Genomic DNA, 22273 nt, shown 5'->3' with positions numbered 1-22273 from the left:
CAAACCAATCAAACATGTTTTTTTTTTTTTTTTTTTTAAAGAATGCTGTTCAAAATGGAATTTTGCTCCATTTCAAAAATAAAATAAAATGGAGTTTTGCTAACTATGGTGAGACGTCTTTAATAGCCATTCTTTTGGGCTTAAAGACGACTTTCCGATCTGTTTGGCAACCAGACTTTTAGCCTGAATCTAGTGATCCCCTTGTTTTACAGGTGAAATCTGGGCTTGCAAGAACGCCCTGTTTGAATTGAAAGAAAAACATTTCTTGGGAAAATATTTCCTTTTCACAATTTAGAGGGAAATGACGTGATTATGGTTACTTTAGAGTGATATATTGATAAATTAAAGGCCGCTCTAAATAAAAATTGAATTGGGTTGGTTCCAATTATCTTTTTCGGTGTGTAAAAAAAAAGTTTAGACATTTTAGAAATATTCTTCCTTTCCAAACTTTTCTACAATATCAACTAGACAGTTAGGACATAGGGGTTAGAGCCCTTAGAGGGAAGAGGGAAGAGGGAAGAAACTTGAGAATTACTTACACTTCAATATCCAACTCAGAACAAAAAATGTACAAAAATAATATTAAGACACTCTTGTTTTAGGAATTGTCCTAAACATTCACCCTAACATTGCCACCCCTACAAATGCAGGGCTATATTTTTCATTTTCCATCCCTTAATTTTCCTTGACATACGACGATAAGTAGATTTTAAACAAATTTTCATTGATGCCCTTTAAATCCAACTCTCAGAGAAAAAATAAACTGAAAAATTGAATAAATTCTATCTCAAAAACCATAAACTTTTCATACATGGGAGATAGGAAGACACCATGGAGGAAAATGTCCAAGATAATTTAAAAAAAGAATTTTGTCAGAAGTGGGGTTTGAACCCACGCCCTCTCTCGAGGACCAGAACTTGAGTCTGGCGCCTTAGACCACTCGGCCATCCTGACAACTTCGTTGTTAGATTTAACAATTATCTACACTATCTTTATACAGAAGAGATTTTATATGGTATAATCCCTTATGGTACTGCATTTTTCAAAAAGTACTGTACGGACCACATTGTAGGATGATCCAAACCGTCCATGTGACACAAAGTTAATAGTTTGTGACCCAAAAATATTAATGACAATCTAAATCACTCGTTAAGAGGGTTGATGGATGATTATCATTTTTTGTTTTGTTTTTTTTTTAATGGCAATGGATGGTTATCATTCTTCCTAGAGGAATTATTTGGTTAATTTTATAATTTGCACTTGGATAGATCACACAAATTTTGGTATGAATATGTTCAATTAGATCTCGTGTAGATTATGTCATGGTTTTAAATTTCGGCCAAAACCCGGAATTTCGGATTTTAGTCGGAACCGAAACCGAAATTTTGGATTTCGGTCTGCACCAAAACTTTTAAATTGCCGAATTTTACCAAATTTCGGCAATTTTGGTGAAATTTTTAATAAAATATTAAATTTCGGCCAAAACGGACGTTTCGAGTGCTTCTACCAAATTTCGGGATTTTGGCAGAAATTTTGGTTTCGGTGAGGACCAAAATTATACCCAAAACCGAAATTTAAAAACTTGGTTTATGTATGATTGTGCTTTCTTTTTTTCAGGTCATTCCGGAGACACGGATGCTGTGACAGTGGAACTAATGGTGGTTTGGAATGACATTAATTAAACCCTCATTAAAGTTTGACCCGACTAAAATTTAGATTGAATGTGATTCCCTTGCTAGTCACTGCTGATGAGGTGATCTCTCCTTCGTTATCGGTTCACCACTATTTTAGGGAAATGAGTGATATTCCATCCAAGTTAACATTTTAATTGGTTCATGCAGATTGCATTTTACGTCACCAAACATTGTATATTAGCTAAAATTATTTGTAGTACATAACCAATTGGGACCTTGGTAAAAGACCCAAATTTAGATAGGCAAGTTCCAAAAAAAATAATACAAGGAGAGGAGATCACGGGCTACCACACAAAGCTACTCCTCAGCTCCCCATTGGCTGAAGCAATGGGACAGAGTCACACAACACAACTGAAATGGGGTAGGTCCCATCAACATTAACCAATAAGAAGCCTTTCGTTATCCCCCAACTTATTTTGCAACATGACATTGTTTATTAGCTGGTACTTGTGCAGAAAAGTATATTCAGTGATCCTCAGTTAGAATTGGTATTGGCTTCCCCATTTTCTATCCTCATGTAGTCAAGATATGATTTGCCTTTGAGTTCCTTTGAGAAGAAGCCTTTGAACCACTGTTCTGTGCCTATCCTCTTAAACAAAGCTGGGTTTTGTGGGTTGATCAGACTGAATGCAGGGCCAATCTCTGCCGAGAATCGTGGGCTGTAGAACGTAGCGATGGAGAGCCTCTCTTGCACTGGATTCACTGTGGCCCGGTGCTCGATGCTACGGTAGACCCCATTGCTTATCATCTGCCAAAGCACATCAAAATGAGAAAGTAAACCCAGATTCAATGGTGAAATCATCTACTATTTTGTTGTGTTATTTTCTTCTTGAGGTCTTTTTGAGTCTTTATTTTTGTGCTATTTTCTTTCTTCACTGTAGTTTATTTTGTTTTGTGCATAATCCGAGACTAGCCTTCTCAACAAGTTTGTCTAATCCAAGGGTAAAGATAGACGCCAGTCAATTGTGACTGGATTTCAATGTTTCCTGGAGGCTATATTCGTGGTAAGCCAGTGCACACCTGTTCTTCAACTGGTGGGGGCAAAAATTGTATTGAAGAGAGTGACAATTATAATGTGCCCTGAAGTGTCTTATTCTTCATCCCCATAATTTTCACCAAAAAGGTCTTAGTTAGACCATTTGTTTATCTTGTACTCTATAATCTTCTCATTAACCTTCCTTTGTCCAAAGTTCCCTACAACTGGTATCAGAGCTCAGGGTGTGGTAACCCCGGTTTGCCTTCGAGAGCGGGAATGTCCCTCGGGGAAGATCTCGGAAATCCCGGTGTAGTATCTTGTGGTTCCATGTTGCCACTGCGTGGAGGGGTGAGATGTTGGGTATATAATATAACCCATGTATGTTCTAATATAAGCCCAATAGGTAATAGATCATATGTAGTGGGCACATTTGGGCTGGAGCCCATTAACCTCTTATAACCCTAGTGTATCTCTATATATAGGGGCTGGAGGCAACAAACTTGGTATTCCAAACTAGATATCTTGGGTGTAATGCTTTAAGCATCCTTGCTTAAACCCTAATTACAGTAACAATCTTAAAGCATTATTGAGCCCTAATTGTTCATCGCTTTATTGGCCGTGGGTTTTCAAGATTGGGCGTAGGTTTCATCTCCAAAACGTTTCTGTTTCTTGTGTTTCTCAGAAAACCCCTCATCAGTTGCAGATTGGAATTGACTTCCGTGAGAAGGGAAGGGATCTTCGAATTGCAACACCGATTAAGGAAAATCTCATCGCCGCCTCTTGCAAACCCAAAATATGTTTTGAAAAAAGAGGTTGGGCGATTTGGGTTTTCTCACGGCAGTAACGTCGTGGGTTTAGAATTTCGTTTTTCTTTAAATGGAATAAAACAAAGTTTTGGGAAATTGGGTTTCTATAAAGTTTTTGTTTGTGGGTTTCTTGAATTGATGTGGGTTTATAAAAAACCCAACTTTGAGAAATCTCATATTTTGGTGTTCTATTGAAGCTCTATCTCTCTCTCTCTCTCTCTCTCTCTCTCTCTCTCTCTCTGCCACCTGGAAGTTGGTAGAAACAGTGGTCTTGTTGGGTCTGCCCATCATCAACTCTCTTGCTTGGGTGTGATTTTTCTTCACCCTGTTTGACATTATTTTGATTGATCGAGCCATCCTCTTCTCGAAATTTTTGGGCCTCAAGATCTGAAGTTTGGGGTTGCTCTCTTGGGCGTGAGAAGTTTGGGGGGTTACTCTCTCTCACACAGCAGTAGATTTGAGACAATTTTGGAAGCCTTCTTGCTAGCGGTCCAAATTCTTCTTGATTTGGGTTAATCTCGGTTTTTTTTTTTGGGGTCGTTTTTCGGAGACCTAATCCGTTGGAGACTGAAACTTTGGTGAAAATTTTGGGCCGTGGGTAGAAGAACCAAGGGTTCTCACGGAAGTAAAGTTATTTTCCTTTCACAACACTTTGGGGATTCTCACTGTTACTCTTCTCTTGAAAACGAATTGTGGTCGTTGCAATCCGAAAAGTGGTGGGAGAAATTCTTCGGTCCAGAAACGTTAGCGGTCGAATCACTGCGGAAAGTTCTTGTCGGCGAACTCCATTGCTATCGCTATTTTGGAAGGGTTTTTTGGCTCCCTATTTGCTAGAGATCAGGTGCACTCTTTCCAACTTTTATTTCATCTAAATAATACAATGGAAAAGAATTCTATGCCTTTTGAGATGGTCAAACTTCAATCCTTTGGTGGGTCTGAGTTTAACTCTTGGAAGCGAAAGACTCAATTCGGTCTAAAATATATGAATTGTTTTTACACCGACTTTTGCTGAGACAGATGAAGAAGTTGATGAATCTCAATGGCTTAGAGATGAGGATTTCTGCAAAGACTACTTGTTGAATTGTCCTTCAGATCGTCTTGCAGAAACCTATAGTAAATATAATACTGCTAAAGCAATATGGGACAACTTAGATGCTCAATTCAAGAAGGAGGAGGAATTGTCCAAGACCCATCTGGTGGACAAATTCATGGATTTCAAGTTTCAAGAAGACAAGAAAATCACTCCCCAAGTCACTGATCTAGAGAATTTGAGATCTAAGTTGCATAATGAGAAAATAGTTGTCTGTGATTCGTTTCTTGTGGGTGTAATAATATACAAGTTACCATCTGTATGGCACTCTTTCAAAATCGAGATGTATCGGAAAAAGGTGCAAGTGGGACTGGATGATCTCAAACGATTCATTTGAATCGAAGATGAGAATCGAGCTAGGAATAACTTGGAGATGGTTAGACAGCAACAGTCTGCTGCTAACGGGGTAACATATCCCAAGAAATTTCCTCGGAAATCCAAGTCACCTAAAAGTGACAATTCGAAGTTGGAGGCCAAAAAGACTATCTTTCAGAAAAAGAAGGGCAAGTGCCACAATTGTGGAAAATGAGGTCATTTTGCTGCAGAGTGTAAACAACCTAAGAAGGCTAAATCTGACACACCACAAAAAGAAACTCATATGATGGTGGGCAGTGCTGCGCCTAAGAGTTTTATTGCCATGTTAGGCAATGGTAAGGCCAGTACTTCTTCAGACTGGTGGTTAGATACAGGAGCCACCTGCCATGTTTGCAACTCGAAGAAACTACTTACGGATGCTGTTGGCATGAAAGAGACCGTTATAGTGGCTAGTGGAGCTGAGGCAAATGTGACTCACATTGGAACTGCGAACTTGGTCATTTCTTCAGGTAAAATACTAAGTTTAAAAAATGTTAAAGTAGTTCATGCTATTCAAATGAATTTAATTTCTATTAGTCTTTTAGACAATGCTGGCATGTGTTCATCTTTTTTGGGTGGTAGAGTAACTTTAACTCTTAACTCTTATTATTTTGGTTGTGCTTTCTTAATCGATGGTATGTATAGATTGAGTTTAGCAAATGAAACCGTTAGTCAGGTTAGTTCCACTTTGATTGATCATAAGTTGTTACACACTAGGTTGGGACATGTGAACTATAGGAAAATGGTCACACTTGCTAAAACTTATGATATACCTTTAGATACATCGATTAGATTTGACAAATGTGAAGTGTGTGCACAAACCAAGATCACTAGAAAACCTTTTCGTTCGGTTTCTAGGAGCACACAACTTCTTGAGTTAATACATTTTGACCTCTGTGACTTTAAAAGTTTCACTACTCGAGGTGGTCGGAAGTATTTAATCACTTTTATAGACGATTTTTCTAGATATTGTCATATTTATCTCCTAAAATCGAAAGATGAAGCTTTTGATAAATTTAAAAATTTCAAGAATCGTGTTGAAAATCAATTGAACTTGAAAATTAAGCGATTTAGGAGTGATAGAGGAGGATAATACACTTTGACAGAGTTCAAGGAATTCTGTGCCTCTCAGGGCATAATACTTGAAACTAATGCTCCTTACTCACCTCAATCTAATGTCATAGCTGAACGTAAGAACTGGACGTTAACTGAAATGTTAAACTCTATGTTATTGACAGTTGGCATGCCTACTAGCTATTGGGGAGAAGCAGCTTTAACTGCAAATAACATTCTGAATAGAGTACCACACTCTAAGTTGACCACCACTCCTTATGAATTATGGCATAAACATCCTTGTAGATATGACACTCTTAAGACTTGCGGCTGTATTGCTTATGTGAGGATACAAGATCCTAGGAGACCTAAGGTAGGACCTAGAACCAACACTTGTGTTTATCTAGGTGGTGCAGAAGATAGTGCTGCTGATCGATTTTTGGATCTATCTACCAATTTGGTTATAGAATCTAGAGATGCAATATTCTTTGAGAATAAATTTCTCAGAGATCATGGTTTGAACCTACCTGGCGATACTGAGATGGTTACAGAATCGCTGTAGAGTTTGAACAGAATATTTCTGACACCTGTCCTACACTGATTTCTACATCAGAACCTTTAAGAGTTTCTACAAGAGATAGAGTACCCAAGAACTTTGGTGAGGACTTTGTGACCTACCATGTAGAGATTGATCCGTCAACCTATAAGGAAGCGATGAGATCTAGGGACTCTTTGTTGTGGGCAGAAGCCATTGATGATGAAATGAACTCTATGTTACAAAATCAACCTTGGCAGCTAGTCGATTTGCCAAAATGGACTAAGATTGTGGGCTGTAAGTGGATTTTGAAGAAGAAACTTAATTTTGACGGATCCATAGCTCGGTATAAAGCATGTTTAGTAGCTAAGGGCTATACTCAAGTCAGTGGGATAGACTACTTTGATATTTACTCACCGGTCTGTCATTTGGCAACGATAAGAATTCTTCTTGCTTTGGCTTCTATTGAGAAGTATGTTGTGCATCAAATGGATGTAAAAACGGCTTTCCTTAATGGAGACCTCACAGAGGAAATCTACATGAACCAACCTGAAGGGTTTGTCATGGAGGGTTTCGAGAACAAAGTTTGTAAGTTACACAAATCTTTGTATGGTCTTAAACAAGCACCTAAATTGTGGCATCAAAAATTTGACAAGGTAGTAAAGAGCTTTGGTTTTCAGACCAGTTACTCAGATAAATGCCTTTACTTTCGTTTTGTGTCGAATAAGGTTGCAATTATTTGCTTGTATGTAGACGATATGTTGATTCTTGGTTCCGATCTCTCTGTAATGAGTGACGTGAAAACTACTTTGGCTCAAGAATTCGACATGAAAGATCTTGGTGTGGTTGACACCATTCTTGGTATGAAAGTAAGTTTTGAAAGGCAAGGGATTACTCTTAGCCAAGCCCATTATATTGAAAAACTACTTTCTACATGGGGATACAGTGAGTGTAAACCGATTGAGACACCGTTTGATTATACCAAGAAGTTGATCTCTAATGAAGGAGACAGTGTGAATCAGTTAGATTATTCTAAACTGATTGGTAGTCTCATGTATGCTATGAGTTGCACTAGGCCAGACATAGCCTTTACAGTTGGCATGCTGAGTCGTTTCACTAGTAATCCTGGCCATGAGCACTGGGATGCCCTTATGAGGCTGATGAGATACCTTAAGGGTACTCAAGGATATGCTCTATGTTATAATGGCCATCCTCCTATCCTTGAAGGGTATTCTTATGCATCATGGGGCTCAGAATTAGGAGACAGTAAATCTACCAGTGGTTATGTTTTTACACTGGGTGGAGCCGTTGTTGCATGGAAGTCAAAAAGACAGACCTGTATTGCTCTGTCATCTATGGAATCAGAACTTTATGCTTTAGCTTCTACAGGAGATGAAGCAGAGTGGATAAGGGATCTGATCCTGGACATTCCATTGACCCATTTAAAGATTAACTCTTTAAGTTTGTTCTGTGATAATCAAGCTACAATTACGATTGTGAAAAACTCACTCTTTAATGGTAAGAGAAGACATGTCAGGCTGAAACATGACACGCTAAATTATCTTCTAGAACAAGGTATTATCAGTTTGGTTGATGTGAGATCAAAGGATAATATGGCCGATGCTCTTATGAAGGGACTGAACAAAGATCGAATATTCAAAACTGTGGGGGAGATGGGGTTAAAGACTGTGTAGACGTGTCTTAACCTACATTCATATTATTTTGAATTTTTCGAATCTCCCTATCTTGGCCAAGATAAGCACTTGATATGTTTCAATGATGTTAACAGTTATCTTTATGTCATTCCACATTTGATGACATGTCCTTCTTGGGAAAGGTTGTTTCATTCCAAACTTGATGATACAGCTTAACTCAATTTGGATATGATGCCTATAACATTCCAAATGGAAACATGGAATGGTTCTTTGTAAAAGAAACTGTTTAGGTCTTGTTCTTGATTGAAACTTGACATTGATGCTTATTGATATTGATATTTGTTTTTTCAGCCATCATGAAATTGTACTAAGTTCTTCTGGTAGAACTAGATACCTTTAGTAAAATACACAAATGATTGGATTCATTTTTAATGAAATTCATATTTGGTAATTTACAGGAATTGGCGAAAATGAAGGAGATTGCCTCAATTTGGATCTTGATGAGGATAACTTACTTGATGAGTGAATCCTTATAGCGCAGTGTGAACTATTATTTTCTTTTCCGTTGATTAAATAGTTCACCTACATATGAAACTGCTTATGTTTGAGTTTAGATTATTTCTAAAACTCTTGGTTATTCTTTAAAGTATTTTTGTTTTTCAGTTGGGTTACAAATCTTTATTGATATGGTGATATGGATGATTCAATAATTTTGTTTGGACATCACATTATCTATCTATTGGATTGTGCTATATGTAGAACATAGGAGGAGATTGTTGGGTATATAATATAACCCATGTATGTTCTAATATAAGCCCAATAGGTAATGGATCAAGTGTAGTGGGCCCATTTGGGCTGGAGCCCATTAACCTCTTATAACCCTAGTGTATCTCTATATATAGGGGCTGAAGGCAACAAACTTGGTATTCCAAACTAGATACCTTGGGTGTAATGCTTTAAGCATCCTTGCTTAAACCCTAATTACACTAACATGAGATTGTCCACGTTACTTCCACGTGGAGGGGGAGATTGTTGGGGGTTCCACACAAAAGTAAATAGTCCCACATCGGATAAGTGAAATGGATGGGGATGGGTTATAAGGGAATGGGCACCCTCCCTCTAACAGCTAGCTTTTAGGGGTGAGTTCTACCCGGTTAAATTCCCTACAGGATTGCCTTCTTGAATGGATGTAGTCACACAAGTCAATGAATAATGTAAGCTTTTGTAGTCGATCTTTTTCGTTGTCGTCCAATTATTTTATTTGTTGTGTGTTTCCATCTCCCGCAGATCGATGGATTCATCTACTCCTTGATTAGTCAGATTAAAAAAAGGTGATTTGCCAAACTTTGTAGGGTGCAACCTTATATGTGAGGCCAATATGATAATAGATGGTAAATACTTACAAAGAGCTAGCATATTATGGTAGAGGGAGAGAATTGGGAGGCAAGAGTGAGGAGAGGGTGAGAAGTGGCAGAAAATAAAGGGAAAAAGCTCTATTTTGAGTAGAGTTTTTCTTTCCCTATTTTCAGCCACTTCGCACCATCAATCTAAATTCTCCTCATAGTCCTCTCTCATCACTTGGTAAACTAATATTCTGTGAAAAAAAAAAAAAAGAATGGTTGCCAAACATGGCCTAAGTCTTTAAATTACCTCCAAAATGTCGCCTATGTTGACTACGAAGGCATTTGGAAGAGGTTTAACAGGATTCCACATGCCATTTTTCCTTATCTGAAGGCCATCCACATCATTAGCCTGAAGGAGAAGGGTAAGTGCGACGGCATCGGAATGAGGTGTTAGGCCGATGACCTGCTCTGGTTGTGGACATGGAGGATAGTAATTCATCCTCACTGATTGATGTCCTTCGATAAACAGATCTCTGATATCCTCAGTGTCCATCCCTAGAGCCTTTGCCATTTGGTCCAAAACTTTCATGGCCAGCTTTTGTAATTCTGATGAGTAAGCATCCAAGGTCGCGCTACAATAGAAACAAATGAAATTAATACAAAGAATCTATGTGATAGAATAATCGATTAAGAGAAGTGGGCTAAAGGGATTAAAGAGGGGCCGTTGACACTAGCAATTTAGCAAACCTCATGCATGAGATTAAAGATATGTGTCAACTTAATCAATAAAAAATTTAACAGAAGTGGGACCTTGTCTTGTGACAGTTCGATCTTGATCGGACAGTGATTAAGTTTCATTACTTAGCAAAATGTGGGTGTTTGTTCGGTATTTGCTCTTTTTCTCTGATTATTGGACTCAGTAGGTTTACAATTTTCCTTGAAAACAGCTTAAATTTTCGGTTTTGGAAAAAATTTCCATGCAAAATTAGTTTACCAAATGCTGGAAAAAATTTCTTAGGAAAAAATTTCATGCATCCAAACAGAGCCGAAGGGAATATTCGGCTGGGCTGAAATTTTTTGCAAAAAACAAAATGTACTGGTTTTGGTAATCCATTTTTCAGGTAATTCATTTTTTGTTAGAAAACCTTGAAAAACAACCAATGTTTGTTATAAACATAAGCTATTGATTGCACTATTAGGAGAATTTGATTAGTGCATTTTCTTCTTTGGCCAACCAAGAAAAGCCCACCAAGTCGACGGTCCAGATCAATGAAATTGTGATCTGATTGGGTGTTTATAGCTCTCAAGACTATTCCTCTTTGCAAAAATTAGAACATAAGATTTACCTGAAGGGAAGGTTATCAAATAGATGGGGTTTCCTGTGAGAAGGTGGGTTGGTGGATAAGAGAAACATATCAGCCCAATCAAGTTTCTGATCTTCTGATTGGACAAATACCTGCCCAAATCCTTCTACTTGCCCTGGCTGCTGCCAAAATTTCTTCTTTTCTTCCAAGGAAAGCCCAAAGAAATTGTGAACGTCCGACTTCATTTTCTCAATCAATGAAGAGCTCACTCCATGGTTCACCAACTGCAAAACATTGCCCTCGTTCGCAATAACAGTACTTAAATTTAGTAGGGGCGCAATTGGGGTCAATTTTCGGAATTCGGGTCGAGCTTTTGCCTTAAAATCGGGTTCGGGTTGATTCCAACTCATTTTTTAGCAAAAGCTCAACCTGACCAGACCCAAGTTGCGCCCCTAAAATTTAGGGAACAAAGATAACAAAAACAAAGTCAAGAGGTAAATAATTTGCCTAAGAAAAAGAGATACCAAAGAAAAATGAAAAGATGAGTGGAAAGGGAGGGGAAACGACGGTCCAATTTTGAGTATAGCTTTTTATTTCCTGATTTCTAGCCGCTCAGCATCAATTTGGGACACTACCCGCCCTATCCCTCTCTCACCACTTGAGACACCGATTTATCATGAAAAAAAATTCATAGTAGCCAAATGTGCCCTGAGGTTTTGAATATCGCAATAAAATTAGGTCGGGTCGACTAAGGCTAGAACCCTAACACAACTAGGGGCTGCAACTTGGGTCAGGCCAGGTTGAACTTTTGCTAAAAAAAAATGAATAAGAATCGATCCCAAATTCCCAATCCGACCTGATTTTAACGTAAACGTTCAACCTGAACTCCCAACCCCTAAACATAATCCAAAATTAAATCAAGTTAGCAGTTAGGGTTCCCAACCCAAGGCAATGCCAACCATGGTTTTAAATTTCGACCGAAATCTGAAATTTCGGATTTCAGTGGGGACCGAAACCGAAATTTTCCGAAATTTTATTTTTCGCCAGATTTCGGTCATTATTTATTTAAAAAAGAAAGTGTTACAAAATTTTGAAAATTTGGCCCGGAATTTCAAACCAAATTACCAAATTTCGAATTTCGAACACAGGACCATGTCAAATCACCCGACGCTAGTTGGACCCCCTAATCTCGACGAACGCAGGACCATGTCAAAACTTAAACAAACTTTGGGGAAAATCACTGACAATAACAACACACCTCCTAACTCCTAAGTCCTAACCACCCCACCGAAACGAAGGGGGTGTAAGTATAATTTCTTATGCAATAATTCATGGGATGAAAATGGTGGGGAGACTGACCTGGAAGAAACCCCATTCCTTGCAAGCAGAGTGTAGCTTTTCCAATTCAGAAGGCATAGATTGTCCAACGAGCAATCTCTCCATATCGATGACTGGAACATCTGTAAGGGACCCACCGGCCGAGATGATCGACGATGGATCTAGATCCGGACGCACGTACCTAGGTGGGACCGACGCCAATTGATCGTTGACCATCTCTTTAACACTGGGCACTATAATTGAACTTCCAAGTGTTACAACCTTTGTAGACGCCATGGATTTGCAGAAGCAGAGAGAGATAGATATTAGATAGAGAGAGAGGTATGGAAAGCCGGCCAAGTTGAGCACTCACCCTTTTTTATTTCTGAGCACTCACCAAGTTGAGCACTCGACCAGCGGATCAATCAAATTATTTTTAACTAAAGTTTCATTGTAGAAACTAGAAACATTAAAATAGTAGAGGAATGCTAAACTGAAGGCGCCCTTGCAAAAAGCCGATGAAAGGGCGCCCACATCGGTGGAACATCTGGCCATTGCATTTATAACACGTAAAAGTCAAAGAACATTAAATGCACTCTGGTCGACATTCCACCAATGGGGGTGCCCTTTCATCTGATTTTTCCAAGGGCGCTCTTGACTTCAGCATTCCTCAAAATAGGAAAACCCAATAACACGTCAGAAGAAAATGCGCAGAGTCACGGCCAGTCGGTGTTAGATTTAATTTTAAAAAGAGTGGAAGTGGACGTCTACTATTTGGTTTGACATAGACTCTGTGTCTTTAATTGTAAAAGGACAATAAGTGCAAAATGTGAAGTGTGCAGTTGTGTTCGGTATAAAATGCGCGTGCCTGCGTGCGTGCGTAGGTGCCTGTGTACATGCGTGGACGTGCCGGCATCTCTCGAGGTAAGAAATCGGAAACTCAATTCGAGGGCCTCGAAGACCGAAATGTTTCCGTACCTTGGGATTGGATTTCAGGTGATTGAGAAGAAGAGGAGAACAACACTTCTTCCTTGGGCTCCTTTACCTTTGCACAGATGTAAATGCCTTTCTAGGTGCAAAGCGAGACGCTATAAGTAAGGGAGGAGCATGAGTGATGATACTCGGGGTCGACGGACCGTTCGACTCGAACTACACATCAAAACAACAAAAACCAGACGCTGGTCCAAGGGATAAACGAATTAAAGAGACAATCTCACTTGAGAAGAAGAACCCATTGCTTCCTTAAACCGAGTATAGCTACAGCTACAAAAAGTAAAAGGTACAAGCAGGGTCGGAGCTAGGAATTTACACTTGGGGGAGGGGGGGGGGGGGGGGGGGGGATTAATTTACACTTGGCTGCATTGGTCATTTGGGGGGGCCATGGCCAGTAAACTAACTACAGCATGCATGTACATTCAATGCGGAGTATAGAAGGAATTTTGCAGGTCATGGGGCTGCATTGGATGCAGAGTATAAATGGAATTTTGCAAGTCATGATGGGGTGCTATATTTGCCTCCACCCCTAGGTGCTTGTGCTGAAAAAGTAAAGATAAAGTGCTAATATATGTTTGGATTTGGTCCTGGAACTTCTTCCTTGGAGTTAGATGCCTCCTTATATATTTATTCGGGTCACCGTTCCTCACTACCCTACATTCTTCTTAGAGGAAATTTTTTTGGCAACTACCGACAATGGGTCTCCTTTTTCTCACGTCTATCATTGTCCAGGTTATTATCATCCACCTTCTCACCATTGGCAATAGTTGTACCACACCCTTGAATCAACCCAAACAAATGGTGTCTTGGTAGTTCAGTCCCTCTTGACTGACTGCCTCCTTAAAGGTAAACGTGCTCTGATAAAATCTTCAATAACTATCCACCCTTATAGTTTCTAGTACATTCATGTTCTCCCACAACTTCCGGCTTGTCATATAACTTAGTTGACCAAGTCCAAGCAGACTACCACTTGAAAATTCGGTCATCTATAGCCGATTAAACCCAATATGGGTGTAAACAAGTTGTTTGAAATTAAATTCAAGCGAAAAGTTTCTCTCCTTTTATGGTTTTTCCGTCATTTCTTTTATTCTTACGGTGTTTTCTTCAACAAAGGGTTGAGAAAGGGCAACATTTATCAGTGCAATTTTAAATGTTTTTTTGTACATTATATTTATATTACTTGACCCAAAATAGCCCCTAGTCAGACTCAATTAGGGGTGCAACTCGGGTCGGGTTGGGTCGGGTTGAGGCCAACCCGAACCCGAGCAACCATTTGGTCAACCCAAACCCGACCCGACCCGAGGAACCCTTTTTGCCAACCCTAACCTGAACCAACCCAAGATTTTTAGCTTAAAAATTTTTAAAAATTATTTAAAATGTCGGGTTCACTCGGGACGGGTTGCCCAAGCCCTCAACCCGAACTCGGCTTGAACTCAACCCGGGTTGAGAGAACCCAACCTGAACTCAACCCAACCCGACTTTTTCCCTGGTTGAATTCGTCGGGTTCGGGTTGAGCCCGCCCAAATTGCACCCCTAGACTCAATAGACTCGTTATGATGAGGGTAACGAGAAGACTCTCTCTCTCTCTCCCTCTCTCTCTACCGCAACACCTTGGGCACTGACCCCACATCCTCTCTCTAGAAGCCTTATCTCAACACCCCCAACCTCCCAAGATTATCGGAGCAAATTATGCAATAATCTACGATCTATATACAATAAAGATGGTTGACCAGGGATTAGATATCCCGGACATGTCTTCACTAGAACCCAAAATATTAAAGAGTAATTTTCTCTCTCCGCTTCAAGTTAGCTGTTCAGATGCCCTACATCTATAAATCTATAAGGTCCAAAGTAGAAAGAATAATATTTAGAAATTTCCTGGGAGCGAGCTAGCTTCCATAATTGTTTTTTTTTTTTTTAAATTCCAATGCCCATTTGAACTAATATTCATCCGCCTTAGTGTTGAAATTTGAAAAATCAAACCCTTTCGCTAGAAAATTATAAGTAGATAGAATTTCATTCCAAACAGTCCAATAAACTATAGGATCATCAAATCATAACAAAATGAAGATTTGAATCAACAATTAAAAAAAAAGGCAGTGATATCCCCCCTTCTAGTCTACAACCGGTACAACATTACTAACATTACTAAACCCGCGGTCTCTCTCTCCAACATGAACCGTTGGTGGGCCCAACAATTAATTTGTTGAAATCTTTAAACAAGGTAGTGTAGGGACTCTTAACAGGGTAGAACTCGCCCCTAAAAGCTAGCCGTTACAGGGAGGGTGCCCATCCCTTATAAGCAAATCTGCATCCATTGACTTTTCCGATGTGGGACTATTTTTGCTTTCACGTGGAACCCCCAACAATCTCTCCCTCCATGTTGAAGCAATGTGGACAATCTCGCCCAATCCACGTATGTGCAACGTGGGAACTATGAGATCTACCCCGAGGGATTATTCCGTCATCGCAGGCATTATCGGGGTTACTGAGATATTTCCCGAGGCACATTCCCGCCCTCAGAAGCAAACCGGGGTTACCACGCCCTAGCTTTGATACCACTTGTAGGGACACTTCACAGGGTAGAACTCGCCCCTAAAAGCTAGCCATTAGACGGAGGCTGCCCATCACTTATAAGCAAATCCACATCCATTGACTTTTCCGATGTGGGACTATTTTTGCTTTCACGTGAAACCCCCAACAGGTAGCCCCACCCATATTTGTCAAAATGAAGGTTGTGCCCTACAATATCATTTTCATAGAATGATCCTAGCCCTCCGATGTAAAGAGAAACTGCATATTATGGAAACCTCATTCCATTTGCTAGGGAATCAGAATAGGATTTTGAATATGATGCTGATTCTGATTCTGGTTCCTTGTTCTGGCAATTTGTTCATACACAGCCTATTTTTTTGGGTACAATTTAATAATGAATTAATTGTTTGAAAAGAAAATGTCTATTTTCCATGTTCATGGCGGATTAAAATCAAATTCCAATCATATTCTGTATTTAACATTTTAATTGGTTCATGCAGATTGCATTTTACTTCACCAGACATTGTATATTGGCTAAAATTATTTGTAGTACTGTAGTACATAACCAATTGGGACCTTGGTAAAAGACCCAAATTTAGATAGGCAAGTTCCATAAAAAATAATACAAGGAGAGGAGATCACGGGCTACCACACAAAGCTAGTCCTCAGCTCCCCATTGGCTGAAGCAATGGGACAGATTCACACAACACAACTGAAATGGGGTAGGTCCCATCAACATTAACCAATAAGAAGCCTTTCGTTATCCCCCAACTTATTTTGCAACATGACATTGTTTATTAGCTGGTACTTGTGCAGAAAAGTATATTCAGTGATCCTCAGTTAGAATTGGTATTGGCTTCCCCATTTTCTATCCTCATGTAGTCAAGATATGATTTGCCTTTGAGTTCCTTTGAGAAGAAGCCTTTGAACCACTGTTCTGTGCCTATCCTCTTAAACAAAGCTGGGTTTTGTGGGTTGATCAGACTGAATGCAGGGCCAATCTCTGCCGAGAATCGTGGGCTGTAGAACGTAGCGATGGAGAGCCTCTCTTGCACTGGATTCACTGTGGCCCGGTGCTCGATGCTACGGTAGACCCCATTGCTTATCATCTGCCAAAGCACATCAAAATGAGAAAGTAAACCCAGATTCAATGGTGAAATCATCTACTATTTTGTTGTGTTATTTTCTTCTTGAGGTCTTTTTGAGTCTTTATTTTTGTGTTATTTTCTTTCTTCACTGTAGTTTATTTTGTTTTGTGCATAATCCGAGACTAGCCTTCTCAACAAGTTTGTCTAATCCAAGGGTAAAGATAGACGCCAGTCAATTGGGACTGGATTTCAATGTTTCCTGGAGGCTATATTCGTGGTAAGCCAGTGCACACCTGTTCTTCAACCGGTGGGGGCAAAAATTGTATTGAGGAGAGTGACGATTATAATGTGCCCTGAAGTGTCTTATTCTTCATCCCCATAATTTTCACCAACAAGGTCTTAGTTAGACCATTTGTTTATCTGTACTTTATAATCTTCTCATATAGTGGAGGCTCTTGGATTTGTTGCGGCAAATGATTTGGACAAAGGAAGATCTTCCTTTGTCCAAAGTTCCCTCCAAATGGTATCAGAGCTCAAGGTGTGGTAACCCCGGTTTGCCTTCGAGAGCGGGAATGTCCCTCGGGAAAGATCTCGGAAACCCCGGTGTAGTATCTTGTGGTTCAATGTTGCCGCTGCGTGGAGGGGTGAGATTGTCCACGTTGCTTCCACGTGGAGGGGGAGATTGTTGGGGGTTCCACACAAAAGTAAATAGTCCCACATCGGATAAGTGAAATGGATGGGGATGGGTTATAAGGGAATGGGCACCCTCCCTCTAACGGCTAGCTTTTAGGGGTGAGTTCTACCCGGTTAAATTCCCTACAGGATTGCCTTCTTGAATGGATGTAGTCACACAAGTCAATGAATAATGTAAGCTTTTGTAGTCGATCTTTTTCGTTGTCGTCCAATTATTTTATTTGTTGTGTGTTTCCATCTACCGCAGATCGATGGATTCATCTACTCCTTGATTAGTCAGATTAAAAAAAGATGATTTGCCAAACTTTGTAGGGTGCAACCTTATATGTGAGGCCAATATGATAATAGATGGTAAATACTTACAAAGAGCTAGCATATTATGGTAGAGGGAGAGAATTGGGAGGCAAGAGTGAGGAGAGGGTGAGAAGTGGCTGAAAATAGAGGGAAAAAGCTCTATATATTTTGAGTAGAGTTTTTCTTTTCCCTATTTTCAGCCACTTCGCACCATCAATCTAAATACTCCCCATAGTCCTCTCTCATCACTTGGTAAACTAATATTCTGTGAAAAAAAAAAAAAGAATGGTTGCCAAACATGGCCTAAGTCATTAAATTACCTCCAAAATGTCGCCTATGTTGACTATGAAGGCATTTGGAAGAGGTTTAACAGGATTCCACATGCCATTTTTCCTTATCTGAAGGCCTTCCACATCATTAGCCTGAAGGAGAAGGGTAAGTGCGACGGAATCGGAATGAGGTGTTAGGCCGATGACCTGCTCTGGTTGTGGACATGGAGGATAGTAATTCATCCTCATTGCTTGATGTCCTTCTATAAACAGATCTCTCATCTCCTCAGTGTCCATCCCTAAAGCCTTTGCCATTTGGTCCAAAACTTTCATGGCCAGCTTTTGTAATTCTGATGAGTACGCATCCAAGGTCGCGCTACAATAGAAACAAATGAAATTAATACAAAGAATCTATGTGATAGAATAATCGATTAAGAGAAGTGGGCTAAAGGGATTAAAGAGGGGCCGTTGACACTAGCAATTTAGCAAACCTCATGCATGAGATTAAAGATATCTGTCAACTTAATCAATTAAAAATTTAACAGAAGTGGGACCTTGTCTTGTGACAGTTCGATCTTGATCGGACAGTGATTAAGTTTCATTACTTAGCAAAATGTGGGTGTTTGTTCGGTATTTGCTCTTTTTCTCTGATTATTGGACTCAAAATTGAGTTTAATTTAAGTCTAGTAATCAGTCTTGGACACAAAATCCAAAATGAACAGGGCCACACAAAATCTAGGGAAAAAATTATGAAAAAAGAAATCCAAGGGGAAAAAAATCCAAGGTCTAGTAGGTTTACAATTTTCCTTGAAAACAGGTTAAATTTTCGGTTTTGGAAAAAATTTCCATGCCAAATTAGTTTACCAAATGCTGGAAAAAATTTCTTAGGAAAAAATTTCATGCATCCAAACAGAGCCGAAGGGAATGTTCGGTTGGGCTGAAATTTTTTCCTTCAATTTTTTGCAAAAAACAATTTATTATAAACATAAGCTATTGATTGCATTTTTATTAGGAGAATTTGATTAGTGCATTTTCTTCTTTGGCCAACCAAGAAAAGCCCACCAAGTCGACGGTCCAGATCAATGAAATTGTGATCTGATTGGGTGTTTATACCTCTCAATACTATTCCTCTTTGCAAAAATTAGAACATAAGATTTACCTGAAGGGAAGGGTGTCAAATAGATGGGGTTTCCTGTGAGAAGGTGGGTTGGTGGATAAGAAAAACACATCAGCCCAATCAAGTTTCTGCTCTTCTGATTGGACAAATATCTGCCCAAATCCTTCTACTTGCCCTGGCTGCTGCCAAAATTTCTTCTTTTCTTCCAAGGAAAGCCCAAAGAAATTGTGAACGTCCGACTTCATTTTCTCAATCAAAGAAGAGCTCACTCCATGGTTCACCAACTGCAAAACATTGCCCTCGTTAGCAATAACAGTACTTAAATTTAGTAGGGGTGCAACTGGGGTCAATTTTTCAGAATTCGGGTTGAGCTTTTGCCTTAAAATCGGGTTCGGGTTGATTCCAACTCATATTTTAGCAAAAGCTCAACCTGACCCGACCCAAGTTGCGCCCCTAAAATTTAGGGAACAAAGATAACAAAAACAAAGTCAAGAGGTAAATAATTTGCCTAAGAAAAAGAGATACCAAAGAAAAATGAAAAGATGAGAGTGGAAAGGGAGGGGAAACGACGGTCCAATTTTGAGTATAGCTTTTTATTTTTTATTTCTAGCCGCTCAGCATGAATTTGGGACACTACCCGCCCTATCCGTCTCTCACCACTTGAGACACCGATTTATCATGAAAAAAAATTCATAGTAGCTAAATATGCCCTACGGTTTTGAAAATCGCAATAAAATTAGGTCGGGTCGACTAAGGCTAGAACCCCACCGAAACAAAGGGGGTGTAAATATAATTTCTTATGCAATCATTCATGGGATGAAAATGGTGGGGAGACTGACCTGGAAGAAACCCCATTCCTTGCAAGCAGAGTGTAGCTTTTCCAATTCAGAAGGCACAGATTGTCCAACGAGCAATCTCTCCATATCGATGACTGGAACATCTGTAAGGGACCCACCGGCCGAGATGATCGAAGATGGATCTAGATCCGGACGCACGTACCTAGGTGGGACCGACACCAATTGATGGTTGACCATCTCTTTAACACTGGGCACTATAATTGAACTTCCAAGTGTTACACCCTTTGTAGACGCCATGGAATTGCAGAGAGAGAGAGATAGATATTAGATAGAGAGAAAGAGGTATGAGGAATTTATATCGAGTTTTTATTGATAACTCTAATAAACAAATGTTTGGCTTAAACTCCTTTCCTTGGTATGTAAAGCCGGCCAAGTTTGACCACTCACCCTTTTTTTATTTTCATTTTATTTCTGGGCTGATTGACAAAGGACTCGCGAGATCGACCAGCGGATCAATCAAATTATTTTTAACTAAAGTTTCATTGTAGAAACATATAAATAGTAGAGGAATGCTAAACTGAAGGCGCCCTTGCAAAAAGCCGATGAAAGGGCGCCCACATCGGTGGAACATCTGGCCATTGCATTTATAACATGTAAAAGTCAAAGAACATTAAATGCACTCTGCTCGACATTCCACCAATGGGGGTGCCCTTTCATCTGATTTTTCCAAGGGCGCTCTTGACTTCAGCATTCCTCAAAATAGGAAAACCCAATAACACGTATGAAGACTATGCGCAGAGTCACGGCCAGTCGGAGGGGCCGGGCCCACCTTTTATGACTAGCACTTGTTTCTAGAAGTTCAACTTAGAATAGGCTTTTTTGTTAGATTTAATTTTAAAAAGAGTGGAAGTGGACGTCTACTATTTGGTTTGACATACACCCTGTGTCTTTGATTGTAAAAGGACAATCAGTGCAAAATGTGAGGTCTGTAGTTGTGTTCGGTCTAAAATGCGCGTGCCTGCCTGCGTGCGTAGGTGCCTGTGTACATGCTTGGGCGTGCCAGCCTCTCTCGAGTTAAGAAATCGGAAACTAAATTCGAGGGCCTCGAAGACCGAAATGTTTCCGTACCTTGGGATTGGATTTCAGGTGATTGAGAAGAAGATGAGAACAACACTTCTTCCTTGGGCTCCTTTACCTTTGCACACATGTAAATGACTTTCTAGGTGGAAAGCGCGACGCTATAAGTAAGGGAGGAGCATGAGCGATGATACTCGGGGTCGACGGACCGTTCGACTCGAACTACACATCAAAACAACACAAACCAGACACTGGTGCAAGGGATAAACGAATTAAAGAGACAATCTCACTTGAGAAGAAGAACCCATTGCTTCCTTAATCCGAGTATAGCTACAGCTACAAAAAGTAAAAGGTACGAGCAGGGGCGGAGCTAGGAATTTACACTTGGGGCAGGGCGGAGGGGACTAATTTACACTTGGCTGCATTGGTCATTTGGGGGGCCATGGCCAGTAAACTAACTAAAGCATGCATGTACATTCAATGCGGAGTATAGAAGGAATTTTGCAGGTCATGGGGCTGCATTGGATGCAGAGTATAAATGGAATTTTGCAAGTCATGATGGGGTGCTATATTTGCCTCCACCCCTAGGTACTAGTGCTGAAAAAGTAAGGATAAAGTGCTAATATATGTTTGGATTTGGTCCTGGAACCTCTTCCTTGGAGTTAGATGCCTCCTTATATATTTATTCGGGTCACCGTTCCTCATTACCCTACATTCTTCTAAGAGGAAATTTTTTTGGCAACTACCGACAATGGGTCTCCTTTGTCTCACGTCTATCATTGTCCAGGTGATTATCATCCATCTTCTCACCATTGGCAATAGTTGTACCACACCCTTCAATCAACCCAAACAAATGGTGTCTTGCTAGTTCAGTCCCACTTGACTGACTGCCTCCTTAAAGGTAAACGTGCTCCGATAAAATCTTCAATAACTATCCACCCTTATAGTTTCTAGTACATGCATGTTCTCCCACAACTGCCGGCAGTCATATAACTTAGTTGACCAAGTCCAAGCAGATTACCACTTGAAAATTCGGTCATCTATAGCCGATTAAACCCAAAATGGGTGTAAACAAGTTGTTTGAAATTAAATTCAAGAGAAAAGTTTCTCTCCTTTTATGGTTTTTCTGTCATTTCTTTTTTTCTTACGGTGTTTTCTTCAACAAAGGGTTGAGAAAGGGCAACATTTATCAGTGCAATTTTAAATGATTTTTTGTACATTATATTTATATTACTTGACCCAAAATAGCCCCTAGTCAGACTCAATTAGGGGTGCAACTCGGG

General features: G+C 39.8%; 2 protein-coding genes and 1 non-coding gene across 3 annotated transcripts; all 3 read right to left on the bottom strand.

Annotated features, from left to right (window-relative positions):
• Positions 1-870: 870 nt before the first annotated feature.
• Positions 871-954, bottom strand: TRNAL-CAA (transfer RNA leucine (anticodon CAA)). Its single transcript has one exon. It is a non-coding gene; the product is annotated as a tRNA-Leu (tRNA).
• An 893-nt stretch (positions 955-1847) lies between these two features.
• Positions 1848-12542, bottom strand: LOC143891814 (protein SRG1-like). Its single transcript, XM_077396329.1, has 4 exons — positions 12170-12542; positions 10853-11094; positions 9814-10138; positions 1848-2442 (listed from the first exon to the last, which is right to left on the bottom strand). The coding sequence occupies exons 1-4, from the start codon at positions 12422-12424 to the stop codon at positions 2170-2172; spliced, it is 1095 nt and encodes a 364-aa protein (XP_077252444.1). The 5' UTR covers positions 12425-12542; the 3' UTR covers positions 1848-2169.
• A 3614-nt stretch (positions 12543-16156) lies between these two features.
• On the bottom strand, positions 16157-20308 carry LOC143891813 (protein SRG1-like). The gene is made up of 4 exons (XM_077396328.1): positions 19956-20308; positions 19159-19400; positions 18051-18375; positions 16157-16764 (listed from the first exon to the last, which is right to left on the bottom strand). The coding sequence occupies exons 1-4, from the start codon at positions 20208-20210 to the stop codon at positions 16492-16494; spliced, it is 1095 nt and encodes a 364-aa protein (XP_077252443.1). The 5' UTR covers positions 20211-20308; the 3' UTR covers positions 16157-16491.
• Between the last annotated feature and the right edge of the window lie 1965 nt (positions 20309-22273).

Source organism: Tasmannia lanceolata, unplaced genomic scaffold (assembly GCF_043159265.1).
Source record: "Tasmannia lanceolata isolate RefF3 unplaced genomic scaffold, GAP_Taslan_0.1 ptg000015l, whole genome shotgun sequence".
In the NCBI taxonomy this organism is placed as follows: Eukaryota; Viridiplantae; Streptophyta; class Magnoliopsida; order Canellales; family Winteraceae; genus Tasmannia; species Tasmannia lanceolata.
This window is presented reverse-complemented; position numbering and strand designations above follow the sequence as displayed.

Excerpts from the sequence above, each read along its gene's own strand:
- LOC143891814 (XM_077396329.1), bottom strand. The coding sequence starts at position 12,424 with ATGGCGTCTACAAAGGTTGTAACACTTGGAAGTTCAATTATAGTGCCC. Across the intron at positions 10,139-10,852 it reads TTTGATAACCTTCCCTTCAG|CGCGACCTTGGATGCTTACT; the intron begins GTAAATCTTATG and ends TTTCTATTGTAG. Across the intron at positions 2,443-9,813 it reads ACATAGGCGACATTTTGGAG|ATGATAAGCAATGGGGTCTA; the intron begins GTAATTTAAAGA and ends GTGCTTTGGCAG.
- LOC143891813 (XM_077396328.1), bottom strand. The coding sequence starts at position 20,210 with ATGGCGTCTACAAAGGGTGTAACACTTGGAAGTTCAATTATAGTGCCC. Across the intron at positions 19,401-19,955 it reads AGGAATGGGGTTTCTTCCAG|TTGGTGAACCATGGAGTGAG; the intron begins GTCAGTCTCCCC and ends AATGTTTTGCAG. Across the intron at positions 18,376-19,158 it reads TTTGACACCCTTCCCTTCAG|CGCGACCTTGGATGCGTACT; the intron begins GTAAATCTTATG and ends TTTCTATTGTAG.